The 17,458-nt window shown below is 40.0% G+C and overlaps 1 protein-coding gene across 1 annotated transcript; it reads right to left on the bottom strand.

Annotated features, from left to right (window-relative positions):
* Positions 1 to 14,048: 14,048 nt before the first annotated feature.
* Positions 14,049 to 16,579, bottom strand: LOC115664994 (citrate-binding protein-like). The gene is made up of 2 exons (XM_030586881.1): positions 16,298 to 16,579; positions 14,049 to 14,438 (listed from the first exon to the last, which is right to left on the bottom strand). The coding sequence occupies exons 1-2, from the start codon at positions 16,577 to 16,579 to the stop codon at positions 14,049 to 14,051; spliced, it is 672 nt and encodes a 223-aa protein (XP_030442741.1).
* Positions 16,580 to 17,458: the final 879 nt, after the last annotated feature.

Raw genomic sequence — 17,458 nt, 5'->3', positions numbered from 1 at the left:
TAACCAATTTTGGATGACGTAGTACGGAAGAGACGATATAGCAAATATGTTTGCAATCGAATTGAATCGGACTGAAATTAAATTAAATGGGATTTAATTTAATTCAATTTTTGTCATGGGCATGTGTGCATATGATGCTCACAAAATACACATATGCTAATCATGCACTTCTATATTTGTATATACATGTTTATATTTATTTATAAAAAAAAAAAATTGTCGCATGCACGTGGCCAGCAAGCGCTGACCATGTGCATGGCACACGGTCAACAAACGGTTGCTGACCGTGTGCATGACACACACGATCAGCAACCGTTGCTGATCGCGTGCAACGTGCACACATGCGATCAGCAACTGTTGCTGATCGCACATTATTAATGATGCGATCAGCAACTGTTGCTGATTGCACATTATTAATGGCGCGATCAGCAACAGTTGCAAATATGATGAAGAAAGCGTATGCAATTAATTATGTGTTTGTAAGAGTTAAGAAAAACATTTTTTTCTCTCTTCCGACGCCGTGACTGAAATATCGAGAGTGCGAAGAATTGTCGCAACAAGATTGCTAGCACAATTTTATTGGTGATTATCCGCAAGTTCTTTCTTCTGTTCGTCGTGCGATTGGTGGTGTGTCTGAACTAGAGGTCCGACGGTTGTGGGGCTCGAACTGAAGAACATCCGAACCGAAATCGTTTTGGGCACGCTACGAGAGGTAATCCGTTTAACCCCCTATGGTCTTTCGATTTTTTGATTGAAACGCACGAACAACGCCTTTGGAGATACATGTATGGTTATAATTTTCCGCTGCGTTTATATTTAATTTTAACCATGCATGTTCCGTAGAAAACCAACAGGAGCTACATCATTTGTTCAGCTTATCATCTGCAGAAAATTTGGCGGTCAGCAGATGTTTAGAGTCTTATCTTGGGTGTATGACTCATGATTGTCCCACTGGATGGATGAATTGGCTTTCCTTGGCATTGTGGTGGTACAACACTAGTTATCACAATTTTACTAGAATGATGCCTTTCGAGATTGTTAATGGTTACACATTACCAATCCACATTCCATATGTGCCTAAGGATGTTGTGCTTCCTGCTGTTGATCAAAGATTACGAGATCGAGAAGTCGTGACTCATCTCTTGAAGGAGCACTTGCATTGGGTGCGAAATACGAAAATAAGATGAAGAAACTAGCCAACTGTTAGGATGCACGTGTGAGTTGTGTTAGAGAAATCCCATATCGGATAATTGATGTGGTGCAGAGCAATTAATATATCCTAATTAGTTCATAACTCATTGGTTTAAGCTTTTGAATGAAGGTGGATCCAATTGGATATATTAACAGGCTCGGACTTAGGCTCTCTCTTGGTGATCTCTTCGGGTGAAAGGTATTGGGTTTGGTGATCTCTCCTGGTAAAAGGTATTGGGCTTGGTGATCTCTCTGGGTGAAAGGTATTGGGCTTGTTCCAGGCTCGGTCTCGGACTTAGACTCCCTCTTGGTGATCCCCTCGGACGAAAGGTATTGGGCTTTTGCTGATGCGGTCCTAACATTGACTCTTGGTTCAACATTTGGAAAAAACTTTTGAGTAAATGTAAAGATCTTTAGTTTAAAGGCTTTTCATGAAAAGCAAAGACAGTTTGGTAAACTTTAATTGAAAAACGCATTGGGATGCAACTTTGAGAGAAATGCTATTTGGTAAAATTACATACGAAAAGTCTTTTAGTGTGATCAATTAAAGCTTTTTTTTTTAATTTCTAATTTGTTTAAAATTGGAAAAGACAACGTTTACAACTTTTACAATTTTAATGTTGAGAACAATGTAAAATAAACGCATTAACAAATTTATAAATAAAAAAACGCATTTCTTTTTTGGCTAAAAAAAACAAATGGATCATAACAACGGCGGGTTATTTGATCATGTAATTGTGTAACCCCCTTTAGGGATGAGCATGGGTCCAGGATAAAACCTGGAACCTGACCGGTGGGAATCTGTAAATTCTAGATTCCAAGGTATGCATGGTAAGTTCCAGATTTCAAAAATTAGGATACCTGTTTCGACGAATAGGATCTAGGTTCTAAGTAGGTGAAACATAGAACCTGGAACTTTAAGCAAGTTTTGAAAAATGCATTGGGCTTCTGTTGTTGTAGTCCTAACATTGAGTCCTGGTTCAACATTTGGAAAAAGCTTTTGAGTAAATGTAAAGATCTTTAGTTTAAAGTCTTTTCATGAAAAGCAAAGACGGTTTGATAAACTTTAATTGAAAAATGCATTGGGATGTAACTTTGAGAGAAATGCCATTTGGTAAAACTACATACGAAAAGTCCCTTAATGTGATCAATTTAAGTTTTTTTTTTAATTTCTAATTTGTTTAAATTGGAAAAGACAACGTTTACAACTTTTACAATTTTAATGCTGAGAACAATGTAAAAAGAAACGCATTAACAAATTTATAAATAAAAAAAATGCATTTCTTTTTTGGCTAAAAAACAAATGGATCATAACAATGGCGGGTTATTTGATCATGTAAATGTGTAGCCCCCTTTAGGGATGAGCATGGGTCCAGGGTAGAACCTGGAACTCGATCGGTGGGAATCTGTAAGTTCCAGGTTCCAAGATATGTAAGGTAAGTTTTAGGTTTAAAAAATTGGGGTACCTATTTCGACGAGTAGGTTCTAGGTTCTAAGTAAGTGAAACATGGAACCTGGAACCTTAAACAAGTTTTTTGTGTTTTTTTCTGTTCTATGTTTTCGCGTGATCCTGCGGTGTTCCATGGCGTTAGATGATAAGTGTATATGGCCCCGTTTGGTTCAGCTTTGGGAAGGGGCTTTCGGCCTCGAAAGCCCCTTCCCAAAATGCTGAACCGTTTGGTTCGGCTTTCCGGACTCGGAAAGCCGAAAGCCAGCATTTGGAATGCCATTGGAATGCCGAAAGCCCAAAGCTGGTCCGGACCAGCTTTGGGCTTTCAGCATTTGTGGAATGCTGAAGCCTATTTTTCCTTCCCAAATTGCCCTCACTCAAATTTCAATTTTCCGGTTTTGCCCTGTTACTGTTCATCTTCTTCACCGTGAGGGTGGCCGGCGAGGGTGGCCGGCGAAGGGCCGGCGAGGGCGGATCTGGCCGGCGAGGTCGCCTGACCCAGGCGACGGCGCCTGGGTGGTCGCCCGACCCCAGGCGGCCCCAGGTGCTGTCGCCTGGGTCAGGCGACCTCGCCGGCCCCTCGCCGGGCCTTCACCGGCCAGATCCGCCCTCGCCGGCCCCTCGCCGGCCACCCTCGCCGATGAAGAAGATGAATAGTAATAGGGGCAAAACCGAAATATTAAGAATAAAAATTGCCAAAGCCCTTTGCAAAAATAAATTTACCAAACACTACTTAGGCCAAAGTAGCTTCACAATTTTTTTTTACCAAACACCACTTGCATTTCCCCAAGTGGCTTTCACTTAAAGGTATTTGCATTCCCCCAAGTTGCATTTGAAAAGCCGAACCAAACGGGCACATAATCTAGAACCACTAGTTTTAGATTTTTTTTTTATGACTTGTTAATGTTTCATATTTTTCGTGTCTCTAAATAAAAGTTATTGGGCAAAAGGACACTATTCGTGCCATAACTTGTGTACGGAGATCACTTTAGTGCCATAACTTTTTTTCGAATCACTTTGGTGCCAACTTTTTTGAAAAACGATCACTTTAGTGCCAATGCTGACATGGCTTGCCGGAAATCCTACGTGGAGCTGACATGGCTCGCCGGAGAGCTCCATGGCTCGCCGGAGAGGTCCAGTCAGCATTAAAAACCAATAACTACGCCGTTTAGTCCGCTGACGTGTACTTTTTTAGAAAAATAAAATTTATATTATATTTATTTATATTAAAAAAAAATCAAACATTGCAGCACCTGCGAGGGCTCCCTTGCCGCTGCTGCTGCCACCCCACCACCGCTGGGAAGGGTCGGCAGTGGTGGGCGGTGAGGGTCGCCGGCCCCTGGCCGGGGTCCGGAGGCCTTCGCCGAGAGGAAGTGATCGCCTTTGCTGGCGAGGCGACGGCGAGGTTGGCCTCGCCTTTGCCGGGCGAGGGGAGAACTCGCCGTCGCGACCCAGGCGACGGCGAGGTCTGCCTCACCTTTGCTGGGCGAGGCGACCTCGCCCAGCCAGGGGCCGGCAAGGCTTGCCCTCGCCGGTGGCCGGCGGGGCGAGCTTCGCCAGAGGCCGGCGAGGTCGGCCTCGCCGGCCCTCCCCTCTGGCCGGTCGCCGGATTGGCGACCGAGAAAAAGTTAGAAAAAAAAAAGATTAAAAAGATTAAAAAATTCGAAAAAAAGCCACATAATTTCCACTTGTACAAGTCAGACCATTTTTTTAAAATATAAATGCCACATTAGCTTTTTGACCGTAATTTTGGTCGGAGTCACTAAAGTGATCTATTTTCCTCTGATTTGGCACCAAAGTGATCCGAAAAAAAGTTATGGCACCAAAGTGATCTCTGTACACAACTTATGGCACTTCTGGTGTCCTTTTGCCAAAGTTATTGTCAGTGGATCGTAGAAGTAAGTTGTGATCGTTAAAGGTGATGATTCACTACAATTATTAATTTATAATATATGTGGAACTTGTGTATTTCCTAAAACCGACCTTAGAACCTGTGATAGGGTAGGTTCCAGATTCCAAAAAATGATGAACCTATTCTCATGGGTAGGTTCCAAGTTCCAAACAGAACCTGTATGGAACTGCTCACCCCTAGTCCCCTTATTTACACCATTAGGGTCAACCATTTATCCATAATCATTATTCAATAAGACGGGCGGCATTCATACAGCCTAACTTCATAAAAATGCAAATTCGAGATGTTCGGGGGAGGACAACCGGTAGCGAGGAAAACTACTTCACAACGTGCTGTCAGCGTAACCACACAAATATCAATCATGAACTGGATCAGAACCATGATGGGTTGCTGCACAACATATGTTGGAGGTTATGGGTTTGAGAGAGAAAATTGTGTTTTGCTTAAAGTATTACACCAAGAGACGTCAAGTTTGGAACGCTCAACAGTGTTACCTCCAGCGTAGGGAAACCCTAGAGTTTATATGTAAGCTATTGGGCTCCAGCCTATATGAGCCCAAAATAACCATACTTTAAACCTATTGGGCTTGTATGTGAACATATTATTTGGACTATATTAATAATATATCCAACAATCTCCTCCTATGTTCACCATACAGCACAATCCAATACGGTGATCAGTGTAATGTTCAAACAAATATGAATCATCCACATTCAGTCCAAGACAATCAACTTGGATCGGTCAAAGAGTTTTAGCACTAAATATTAAACTCAATCATAATTTTCAATCTAAATAAGTGAATCATCCTTATCATGAATCTGTTATGAGATCAATACATATAATTAAATATGAAGAGTTTCAAATTCAGTTTAAACTCATACAAATCCCAATATCCAAAATAAATCTCAGAATCAGTTCACAACCAAACACAATAATGTTCACAAAATAGAGATAGCAAAATGGAAGTCTCAAGTAAATGAACTCCATCAAAATGGGCAATGGCAGGTGACTTGTCAAGTCCCTATATACTCTAAATGATATATTCATTCATCTAGTAGATCATCTTGGTCAGGATCCCACCCAGTAAGCTCTCCTCCATCTCTGCCATCCCCTGTAGAATGTCAAATATGAATTTCATATTATTATGAATTCAATCAGGCAGAGAAGAACATATATTAATGTCATAAAGCATCATAATATCATGTTCATAAGCATCAAGCCAGTTTCATAAATTATGAACAAGGCCTAAACAGTTTGAATTACAAAGAGCCATCAAGTTCGGTTTATTTATAAGAGAATAACCATTGTCTAGTTTCAAAGAACAGGACCAATAGTCATGTCACTTACAATAACCAACAGACTTCTTATGCAAACAACTATTTCTGTATTTCAATTTGGAATGTCACAATTACTAATTCCTTAAAGTCATAATCTAGCATCAAGTTTGGAATGAGATTATTTAACCAAAAGGATAGTCCAATCTAGGTGGATTGTATCATCAAGTTTGGAATGACACAAGCTCCCCAGATAGAACCTTTGAATTGGGTTAACGTTATTTTCATCAAGTTTGGAATGAGACAACTCACCCTTTTCAAATTAATCAGCAACCATGAACATCGATGAAACACATAAATTGTGCTTATCATTATGGCCAACAAAGGAAGATTCGATAATGCAAAACATACAATTAGAAGGTAAGTAAATGGTAATTAAGACATATCTACATAGTCTTTAACCCCATTTCCCCCACTGTTTTGAATAATCGATCTGTAGGCATACCCTTTGTGAGAGCATCGGCCATGTTATCCGTCGATCGCACATCGATCAAGGTGATAACTCCTTGTTCGCGCAGATAATTCAACAACGCATGTCTCAGTCTCACATGCCTTCTCTTGGAATTAAAGAGAGCATTCTTAACGACTTGGACAGCGGCTTGATTATCACAAAACAAGTTTAAAGAATTAATCTTTAGCTGAGTCAAAGGAATATCCATAATTAGATTCTTTATCCACTCTGCCTCTTCGCCGGCTGAGGCTAAAGAAAAAAGTTCTGATTCCATAGACGACAATGCAATACAAGTCTGTCTTTTGGATTTCCAAGTAATAGCAGCTCCACCCAAAGTGAATACATATCCACTAGTGGACTTACTATTTCCAATTTCTGAGCACCATGAGGCATCAGAATATCCATCTACAGTTGGAGGATAACCAGAATAACATAGAGCATAATCTTTAGTACCTTTAAGGTATCTCATCAGCCTACTAAGGGCATCCCAATGCTCTTTACTAGGATTACTAGTGAAACGACTCAGCATGCCAACTGTAAAGGCTATGTCAGGTCTAGTGCAACTCATGGCATACATGAGACTACCAATCAGTTTCGAGTATTTTAACTGATAAACACTGGTCCCTTCATTAGGACTCAGTCTTTTATTGTAATCACATGGTGTCGCACTCGGTTTACACTCACTGTATCCCCAGGTAGAAAGTAGTTGCTCCATATAATGAGTCTGACTAAGGGAGATGACTTGCCTTTCAAAGCTTACTTTCATACCAAGAATGGTATTAGCAATACCAAGATCTTTCATGTTAAATTCTTTAGCTAAAGTAGCTTTCACGTCACTCACTACAGAATGATCGGAACCAAGAATTAACATGTCATCAACATACACGCAAATGATGACTATCTTATTTGACGTAGAACGATGGTAAAGGCATTTATCGGAATAACTAGACTGAAAGCCATAACTCTTTACCACTTTGTCAAATTTAAGATGCCACATCTTAGGTGCTTTTTTAAGACCATACAAAGATTTGTTCAATTTACAAACTTTGTCCTCAAGACCTTTCATGACATACCCTTCCGGTTGTTCCATGTAGATTTCCTCATTTAACTCTCCATTTAGGAAAGCTGTCTTTACATCCATTTGATGCACTACAAAGTGTTCAATAGATGCCAAAGCAAGAAGAATTCTTATAGTTGATAGATGACACACAGGTGAATAAACATCAAAATAGTCTATTCCACTCAGTTGTTTATAGCCTTTAGCTACTAAACGTGCTTTGTATCTGGCTATTGATCCATCACTATTCAGTTTCTTCTTCAATACCCACTTACAGCCTATAGCCTTAGCCCCTTTTGGCAAATGGACTAGCTGCCAAGTGTGGTTCTGTAGCAGAGAGCTCATTTCATCATCTATGGCTTCTGCCCACAGTAGGGATTCCCTAGATCTCATTGCTTCCTGATAGGAGAATGGATCATCCTCTAGATGGTAAGTAACAAAGTCCTCACCAAAACTTTTGGGAACCCTATCTCTTGTAGATACTCTAACTGGAGCTTGTTCAACAGTCAGCTGTGGGGAATTAATGTCAGAAGAGCTTGCTTCAAATTCTACAGGAGACTCTGAAATCATATCTGTAGATCCAGAAACATTCAAGCCATGATCTCTGAGAAACTTGTTCTCGAAAAATTCTGCATCTCTAGATTCTATCACTGTATTAGTAGATAGATCTAAAAATCTATTTGCAGCACTATCTTCCGCACAACCTAGATATACACAAGTAATGGTTCTAGGTCCCACTTTAGGTCTTTTAGGATCTTGTATTCTTACATAAGCAACACAGCCCCAAGTCTTAAGAGTATCATATCTACAAGGATACTTATGCCATATCTCATAAGGTGTCATAGACAACTTAGAGTGCGGCAACCTGTTTAGGATGTGATTAGCAGTTAGAACTGCTTCTCCCCAATAGGAGGAAGGCATGCCAGCTGTAAGTAACATGGAATTTAACATTTCAGTTAACGTTCTATTCTTACGCTCGGCAACACCATTTGATTGGGGTGAGTAAGGAGCAGTGGTTTCAAGTATTATGCCCTCTAAAGCACAAAAGTCCTTGAACCCTGTCATAGTATATTCTCCTCCTCTATCACTTCTAAACCTCTTAATTTTCAAGTTGAGTTGATTTTCTACTCTTGACTTGAAAATCTTAAACTTTTCAAAAACCTCATCTTTCGATTTCAACAAATAAACATGACAATATCGAGAAAAATCGTCTATGAATGTTAGTAGATACTTCCGACCACCTCTAGTAACATAATTTCTGAAGTCACAAAGGTCAGAATGTATTAACTCAAGAAGTTGTGTGCTTTTAGAAACCGACTTAAAAGGTTTTCTAGTGATTTTAGCCTGTGCACACACTTCACATTTGTCAAATCGAATAGAAGTATCCAATGGAATGTTGTGAGTTTTAGCTAGATGTTGCATTTTCCTGTAATTCACATGTCCAAGTCTATTGTGTAACAACTTTGGATCAATCAAAGTAGAATTCATATGGTTGATGCTATCAGTATCTAAACTCAACCTATACATACCATTAACCATGAATGCACAACCGAAATAATATGAGTTAACAGATAAAGTTACTCTACCATTCATAGTTGAAAAGGACATACCAGCTTTATCAAGTAAACTCATAGATATCAAATTCTTTTTAAGTAAAGGTACTACTCTAACATGTTTCAGAGTTAGTAATTTACCTGAAGAAAGCATCAAATTTGCAGTTCCAGCATGAGTCACCTCTGCCTCACCACCATTACAATTTTCTACGGTGTCTTTCACTTCTATGACCTCAGTGAGTGAGTTCTTGTTATTTGTAGCATGACAAGTAGCGCCACTATCTAACCACCACTCAGAGGAGACGCTGGCCTTTCCATTCTTGATCATTCCAATGAAGGCTTGAGGCTCAAATTTACTAATTAACATATTAGTCGCAATTTGTGGTGTGTCATTCTTTGGCTTCTTTTGTAGCTTACATTCTGCTGCCCAGTGACCCCACTTTCCACAGTTATGGCACTTGCCCTTCTTCTTCCTTTTGAAGATAGTCTTTTTGGCCTCTAACTGTGAAGAGGATTCACCTTTTGATGACTTGAACCTTTTCTGAGGTTTATTGGAATGTGAAACTAAGTTGGCAACCGACTTTTGTTGTCCTTCCTGTTCCAAACTCTTCCTAGATATGTTTTGATCTTCAATGTGAATATACCTCTTTAATTCATCCAGTCTCATCTGTTCTTTCTGTCTGTGCATTTCAGTCTTGAAAGAACTCCATTCAGCAGGTAGCTTACTCAACACAAGACCAACAAAGAGATTATCGGACATATCAGAGTTATCCTCTTTCAACCTGTTCCTCATGTTCTCAAGTTCAATTAATTGAGAGGTGATACTCGAATTAATATTGAATTTAAAGTCAAAGAACTTCTCCGCTAGAAGAGTTTTAGAGAGCCCCTCTTGTTTTTGGAACTGAGCGTTCAAGTGATCCCATATCTCTTTCGCTGTCTTAAACTCACTATAAGTCATAGCTAGACGAGGATTTAAAGAGGTCAACAAGTAATCTCTACAAAAATCTTCATCTTTGTTCCATTGATATTCATCAACATCTTCAGTGGTAGATGCAAAATCACTCAGTACTGTGTAGAATATTTCACGTTCTTTCATGCCAAATTGAACATGCAATTTCCAACCATGAAATTCAGTGACATCAAATGATTGCAGCTTGATAATATCATAGGAACTATGTTTTGCCATTTTAATCAGAGCAAAGACGTAGAAAGAGTGCACCTTGAAGTCCGCGGAGCGCACAAAGTCGAATAATGCCCCTAACCTTGGTCAAACTGCTCTGTAGAGATGGAGTTTGCCAATACAGACCCCAAAAACAGATCCGGAGCGCCCAAAAACCTTAAGATGGACTGCCCTTGTTGCTGGAAGCCGAGAAGTGCCGGAAATTCGCCAAAAGCCGAAAAGTCGCGGAAATTCGCAGGAAGCCAAAAAATCGCCGAAACTTCCGGTTGTCGTATCTCAGCCGTCCGAACTCCTTTCAAGGCGAGTGACCACTCAAAACGCTCGTATCGATGAGGAGAACAAGATCCAAGTGGTTTTACCCTCTGAAATTGGCTATAATTTCTGGGTTCTTGAATCAAAGATTTCGGCCACCGAATCTTCAAACTCAGATCCCGGCCAACCCTCTTGTCGAAATCGAAAATAAATAATACCTTCGAGTTCGTCTCGACAAGATCTTCAAGTAGACAACTTTCTTGCTCAAATCCGACACACGAATCTAATACTTTAAGATTGTTGGAGGTTATGGGTTTGAGAGAGAAAATTGTGTTTTGCTTAAAGTATTACACCAAGAGACGTCAAGTTTGGAACGCTCAACAGTGTTACCTCCAGCGTAGGGAAACCCTAGAGTTTATATGTAAGCTATTGGGCTCCAGCCCATATGGGCCCAAAATAACCATACTTTAAACCTATTGAGCTTGTATGTGAACATATTATTTGGACTATATTAATAATATATCCAACAACATATATATGCTTTTGGCGCTAGACAGACAAATTCAGACAATTCGTTATACTGATACGCAATAACTTATGGTGAATGATGTTGCACAGCACTCACCGAATACTTGCTCCATGAATCCATGTATGAAGAACTTCTGACCAATATTTCTGTAGGTGCTGATCGTAGTTCAGTAAGTATAATACCAGTGACAGTTTCTGAAAACCTGCTTATACCCAAAAGCAGATAGTCATATCGATCAACAATTCGACATCAAAACATCCCATTGTCAATACCAGAAGGATCAGTGAACTGCACAAGTCCCAGAGACACATTGCTGGTGCAAACAAAGTTTGCAAATTGATCCTACCTTCACTTCAGGATAGCTAGTTTCATCATCTCAAAGTCAAAAGCCATCCTTCATCTTGCTCATTCTGCCATGTGCTCTCCTCCGACTTCCTTTGATTGCCTAGACCTTTTCTCTCTCAACTTGTCCATGGCAACTTGTGCCTCATGGCAGTCAGTCGTACAAAATGCCCTCAAGTGGCTGCAACACACTACAAACATTTCTTGTCATTACTTCGACTCTAAATGTTCGGGCAATTTGAAGTTCAAAACATGCTCCAAAATATTGGCTTTCATCTCAGACGGGTCAAACATGCTCACTAGCACAACCAGAGCGAAATCAGCTGGAAATTCATCACTTGTAAATAGAGTGCGATTCCACATAGCTCCGTCTTCGCATCCAAATCAAGCCAAACATCACCACAATTTTCCGCACATTCACACACAAGCAAAATGTCAGAGCTAGACCTCGCTATCAAATCAGAACCTCTCAACTTTGCAAACACGCTGATGAGAACAAACAAACATATCAAAACAGCGACAGTAGAGCTCAACGTGCAATATAAAGTTGTGTTTATCTGTTCTAAAGAAATTAAAGAACTTATCCCCTTCACACATAATACATAACAATTCCAAACTTTCGTAAAATATGTGCAAGCAACATTAGCTGGAAATTCATAACTCGAGCAGTGATATCCTCAACCAAACACAGCATCGAAAGCAACAAGAACGAATCTTTGCCTAGTCACTAAGCTATGCGATTGCTGCAATGTGAAAATTCAGCTTTCGACCTTTAATTAGGAAGATTGTTTGCCATGATAAAGTCATCCCAAACAGAGTATTGCGTTGTTTGGACAATTTCCATTTGGGTATTTCCCAACCAACTCCATAACGGATCTTCGCATGCATTAATGAGAACTTAATATATGTAAGAAAGAGTCAAAACCCAGTCACAGATGTAAGTATAACAAATATAAAATGCTAAAGTTTTAGGCTTTTGACCACCGAAATGACTACAAGCTTAATGGGCACGACAGCAGCTGCATACAAAACCCAACCATCACAGCAAGCCCATCTTTTCAATGCATATGCACTTCAGCACGATACAGAGACGTGATGGTCCTGCAAAGGATACCAAAAACATACTCAGAAAGAGTCTCTAATTGCTGCAAAAATCATAAATCGCCGGGCATAAAACGAATCACCCACCACCAAATGTTATCAATCCCACAAGCCAAATAGAAGTCCACACCATTTCCAATGCCCCAGATCAAAATGTGGAATTACAGGGACTCTTCCCCCAGTTAAGTTTCACAGGTAAATTACAGTGCAATTAGAGGTCTACTATGTCATACCATATACCAGAACTGAAAAAAGAAATCTAGCAACTGCAATTTGGGCAACTTGTAGATCATTTCAGAAGAACATGTTTACTCCTAATGAACAAGAAAGGCTACAAATCACAGACAAAAGCCAATTGAACCATGACCGCGCCAACCCAGATTGCAGCTTTACACTAACAATGTCACATCAAATCGAATTTACGAAACTACAAATAAACAATCAGATGAATGTGAAGTACCTGGGCAGGTTTGGACTCTGACGAAAGGATCGACTCCAAATTCGAAATTCTTGCTGCCAAAGAATGGAACTTCATGGACCTTCGGGTAGTCGAACCTATACGCTCGTTCCGCTGGCTTATAACAAAATCAAAATGATATATTATATTATGCTTTTGTAGAATATCACGTGATTTCATCACATACATTGTAAAAGTCCTCGACCCTTTTTTTTCTTTATGGTTTAAAACTTTTTGTTGGTAGTCAAGCAAGCATAGCATAACCTGTCACAGGATATGTACGTAATTTGTGCACCTGTAACGGATGGGCCAACCCGTCTATGCATTACGCATCGTGTGGATTAAGCCTTTCTTCTCGTTCATGTCACGTACAGTTGCACTACTTAACAATATGAACATGACATGTTTGGATGTGTTTAGGCTCCATTTATTTTGCGGAAAATGAATGATTTGAAATTTTTTTTCCTAAAAATGACGCTTGTGTCGCTTACAAAAATGAATGAATGAAAAATATTTTCATTGTCCATGAAAACGTTCAAACATAAATTATCGTCGATAATGAAAATAGTTTTCATTGACTAATTATTTCAAGAGATACAAGCAATCATTTTTAGGAAAATATTCTCAAACTCATTCATATTCCGTGAAACAAACGGACTCTTAAATTACTCATCCGTTTACCACGTCGGACCAATTTAATGGTCGCTTTGCCATTATGTATCTTTGCAATGACCTCAATCGGGGTAATCATGAAATATTTGAAAAATAATCATAATCATTAGCTACAATAGTAATTATACTAATTTTGACTGTGTAAGCTTTATTTTTTTCTTATTTCAAGAAAGAAAAATATCGAATCGAAATGCATAGAAAATCAGAAAGAGTCAAGCAAATATAGGAAGAACATAAGTAGCTGAGAATACGAGTTTTAATGGGCTTGAAATGAATGGGTACACGTTTCTATAGGTTGGATTAATTATTAATGTGTTTTAATAACATGAGTCGGAAATGGGTCAAATTTGATATGAGTAACTAAATTTATATTGTATATAAACGGGTCAAGCAGGTTGATTTGGGTGTGATAATTTTCGACACCCAACTTGACCCGACTGCCTTAAAACATATGGCAAGAAAAGTCATACAGTAGTGATACTTTATACCTCGATCTAAACAACGTTTTGTTCATCATCATGAACATTATTTTCTGACGCATACAGAGGAAGGTAGCATACTGCATGCTCAGTGGTTTTTCTTTAAAACTTGAAGGCCTCTCCAACGAGACTCCATGTAGAAAGAGTCGTCGTCTTGGGCATAAACACCACATTTGAAGGCATGAGAAGTGCCTCCTCGACCATCTGCCTCTAATTTCAGATGCCCATCAATGTAGACCTTCACTTTCGAACCATCCACGTTGTGTATAACATTCAACCGGAACCACTTGTCGTAGATCTGGTCAACGAGGACCGTCCTCCTGTAGTACATGAGTGAGCCGTTGTACACTCTTAGCATGAAGGTGGTCGAGTGAGGGGGGCTCGCTCCAAACACTTGCATTACGCACACGCCCGAAGTCCCGGCCGGGACGTATCCATACCCTTCGAATTGCCAAGTGCCTGAGGAATAGCCGTATCCCTAAGACGTAAAATGTTGTTCAAATCGATCAGAGTAAATCAAGCAGAGGTGTGTCCAAAAATCTATTCTAATAAATTAGTTCCCTTATTAAGTGCTCTCCGAGCTTCAGCTCTGGCTGGTCAATCTCGGAGATCTTATCGGCCGGCAAACCGGAGATGGGGTTTTGAAAAGCTAGAGGAGAATAGCGCAGTATATTCTATATATTTGAGATTAGGCATAACGTGATGGAGCATTGTTTGATTCAACCTATCTCATCCTAAACAAGGCCAAAAAAAGAAAGAATACTGTCATAGTAATAGAAGTACACGAAGTAAGAGCGGTTTATAAAATTGATGTACAGAGTAATATGACGTGCGCACTCTTATTATGTATCGAATATAACTTACTACTATTCAAATGCCTACCTAGTTGCATTTTTGGTACGTCACGTAATAGTTCATTTTTCATGAGATTCTCAATATATAACCTTTCATTGCTCAAAAGCGAGGTTTTTCAAAAGTTTCTATCGAATAAGAAGGGGAAAATTATCCAAGAAGTCTTAAATCTATTGTATTTTTGCTAATTCAGTCCTAAACTTTTTAGGACTTTTTAATTTTGCAATTGAGTTTTGTACCTTTTCATGTTTTGTTAATTGAGTTCATCTGACCAACTTTGACTGAAAATCGTTGACGTGGACAAATTTTAATAATTTTTTCGAATTTTCTTATTTTGTTTTTTCTTTTTTATTTTCTTTTATTTTCTTTGTTTTTTTTAAACTGTGGCTGGCGAGGGCTGCTGAGCCCTCGTTGCTTGGCCTTGCCTAGAGCTGGGCGAGGCCATCGCGACTGCAAGCAATGCGGTCTCGCCTGCGGCCGCAATGGTCTGGGTGAGGATTGCAAAGCCCTCGTTGGCCTTGGGTGAGGGTCGTAGTCCTGGCCATGGCAATGACGCTTCTGCACGACTTTTGATGAGAAGAAGAAGGGTTCGAGGGTTCGAGATGCGAATTGAGAGGTGAGGGAAGTGGAAGTCATTGCCATGATCGGAAGGAAGGGTTCGAGGGTTTAAGCTTTGGCCGCTAGGTGGCCCTTGTCCTGCCCTAGCGAGGGCCGCGACCCTCCCTTGCTGCTGGCAAGGGCTTCGCGGCCCTCGGCAGATTTAGGTGAGGGCCGCGACGCTCGCCCATGATTGGCAAGGGTCGGCGAGGGCTTGCGGACCCTTGCCAGCCATAGTTGTAAAAAGAAAACAAAGAAAAGAAAAGAAAAAATGAAAAAGAAAATATTATTAAAATTTATCTATGTCAGCCTCGGTCGTGTCACGTAAGATGGTCAGCGTCCAAGTCAGCGATTTTCGGCCAAAATTGGCCGTATAGACTTAATTGGCAAAATATGAAAATGTTTAGTATTCAATTTGCAAAATTAAAAGGTTTATGATTTTTGACTTTTTAGACAATTTTCCCTAATAAGAGGTATACTTGCATGTAGCGGGTCTATATGAATGCCTCCTATAAGATGACTATTCGGTCGCCTGGGACGTTCAAACATTCTAGGATCTCAAGAGAGAAGACGAGAGAAAAGGTACATATTTATGAAGTATTGAGAGACATCCAAAATTCTAATCATCTTTATTTATGACTCACTTACCGGCCACGTATAGATTAAGAGTTCATTTATTTCACGAAATAAACAAAGCCTAATATACTTCAATTCTCCTTCTCTAGTTTATGAACTTCGTCGCCATCAAATCATGCTAATTACGAAGTGATGACAATCCACTGTAAAACCAGTGAGATCAGTGTGCTCTATACTTTACTGAAACTGTGGAGCAAGTAAACTTTTTTTTTTGTTTAACAACATACTTGTTTGGCCCTTTTGTTGCGTTACCTGTATCGCGATCTCGGTACAAGGCTTGGTCCGACTAGTCCGAGTGTGAGGCTTGTCCGTAGAGTAAACCCAGCATTTGTGGACGCCGTCGCAGAAGGAATAGCGCCGGTCCTCGGGCACGTCATATGGCTTTTGGATGTGGTAATACGACCGGTTGAGAGGCAGAGACACGAAGCCTTGGGTCGGATCGACAGGTTCCGAAGCTGAGCTCCCGTGCGATAGGATAATGAGATGAATGATAGTACTCAAGTACTTAGCTTTTGAGAAGAGGAAGGTAGACATTGTGAGGTGAAGGAAAGGAGTTGGGACTGGTTTTATGGATGGTATAGCAATCATCAAGAATCGAGAGTATTTATAGATCCCGATGGAGATGGAAATGACTAGGTTTAAATTAGATTGACCAGTGGATGGAACGTTTTTGGACCCGGGATGTCGCAATCGGAAGCTAGCAATCCAATAAATTACGCAAAAATAGGTGGACTAATCATATAACTATTCTTTTTACGCATCCCGCTTCTAACGCCATTGACACCGGCAGTTTTATTTTTGGCAATTAACTAATTGTCCATCTCGACGAGGAGAGATGTCGAACGTCTCAAATACGGCCCGTGTACCCAATATTAATCCTTACTTAATTTTGCTACGTCAACTTTCGTGAGTTCTGTGAAATAACATTTAGATTCCAATTCACACGGCAGAATACCTAATGCCCATTAGAAGTGGACTCAATATATATATTTTTTTCGATTCAACGGTCAAGTGCAATCTGGATCAAATTTTGGAGATCTTGATTCGTCATGCAATCAATATTCTAAAATTGACGAAGTCCATTTTCTTTTCCCGATGATGTGGCCACTGTAGCGGGTAGCCGGCGTGCCGCTGTGCATGACGGAGGTGAGTATGGAAGATGATGAAGAAGGGTAAAAGAGATATACGAAGAAAGAAAGAAAGAAAGAAAATGTACTCTCAGGAGAATAAGCTAATTAGTTCATTCGGATAATCTTAATTAAACCTCGTACTTAGTTTACTTTGTGTATCTTTATCTGCCTTTGACTCTCCTGAGGTATGCTTGAGCTTGATTGGCACCACCGAATCAAAGACCAAACTGAAGAAAGACAAATTGCAGACGAACCATTTGTAAGGTATACGTTGCCACCTGAC

The sequence above is a fragment of the Syzygium oleosum genome, unplaced genomic scaffold, assembly GCF_021117445.2.
Source record: "Syzygium oleosum isolate NSW1041296 unplaced genomic scaffold, Sole_v2.1 Sole_v2.26, whole genome shotgun sequence".
Lineage (NCBI taxonomy): Eukaryota > Viridiplantae > Streptophyta > Magnoliopsida > Myrtales > Myrtaceae > Syzygium > Syzygium oleosum.
The sequence above is the reverse complement of the archived record's forward strand: the minus strand, read 5'-3'. Positions and strand labels throughout refer to the sequence as shown.

What these genes read in the sequence shown, in the direction of transcription:
- LOC115664994 (XM_030586881.1), bottom strand. Translation starts at nt 16,579, where the DNA reads ATGTCTACCTTCCTCTTCTCAAAAGCTAAGTACTTGAGTACTATCATT. An exon ending in GTACCGAGATCGCGATACAG is followed by an intron (nt 14,439 to 16,297) that starts GTAACGCAACAA and finishes TTTACGTCTTAG; the next exon opens with GGATACGGCTATTCCTCAGG.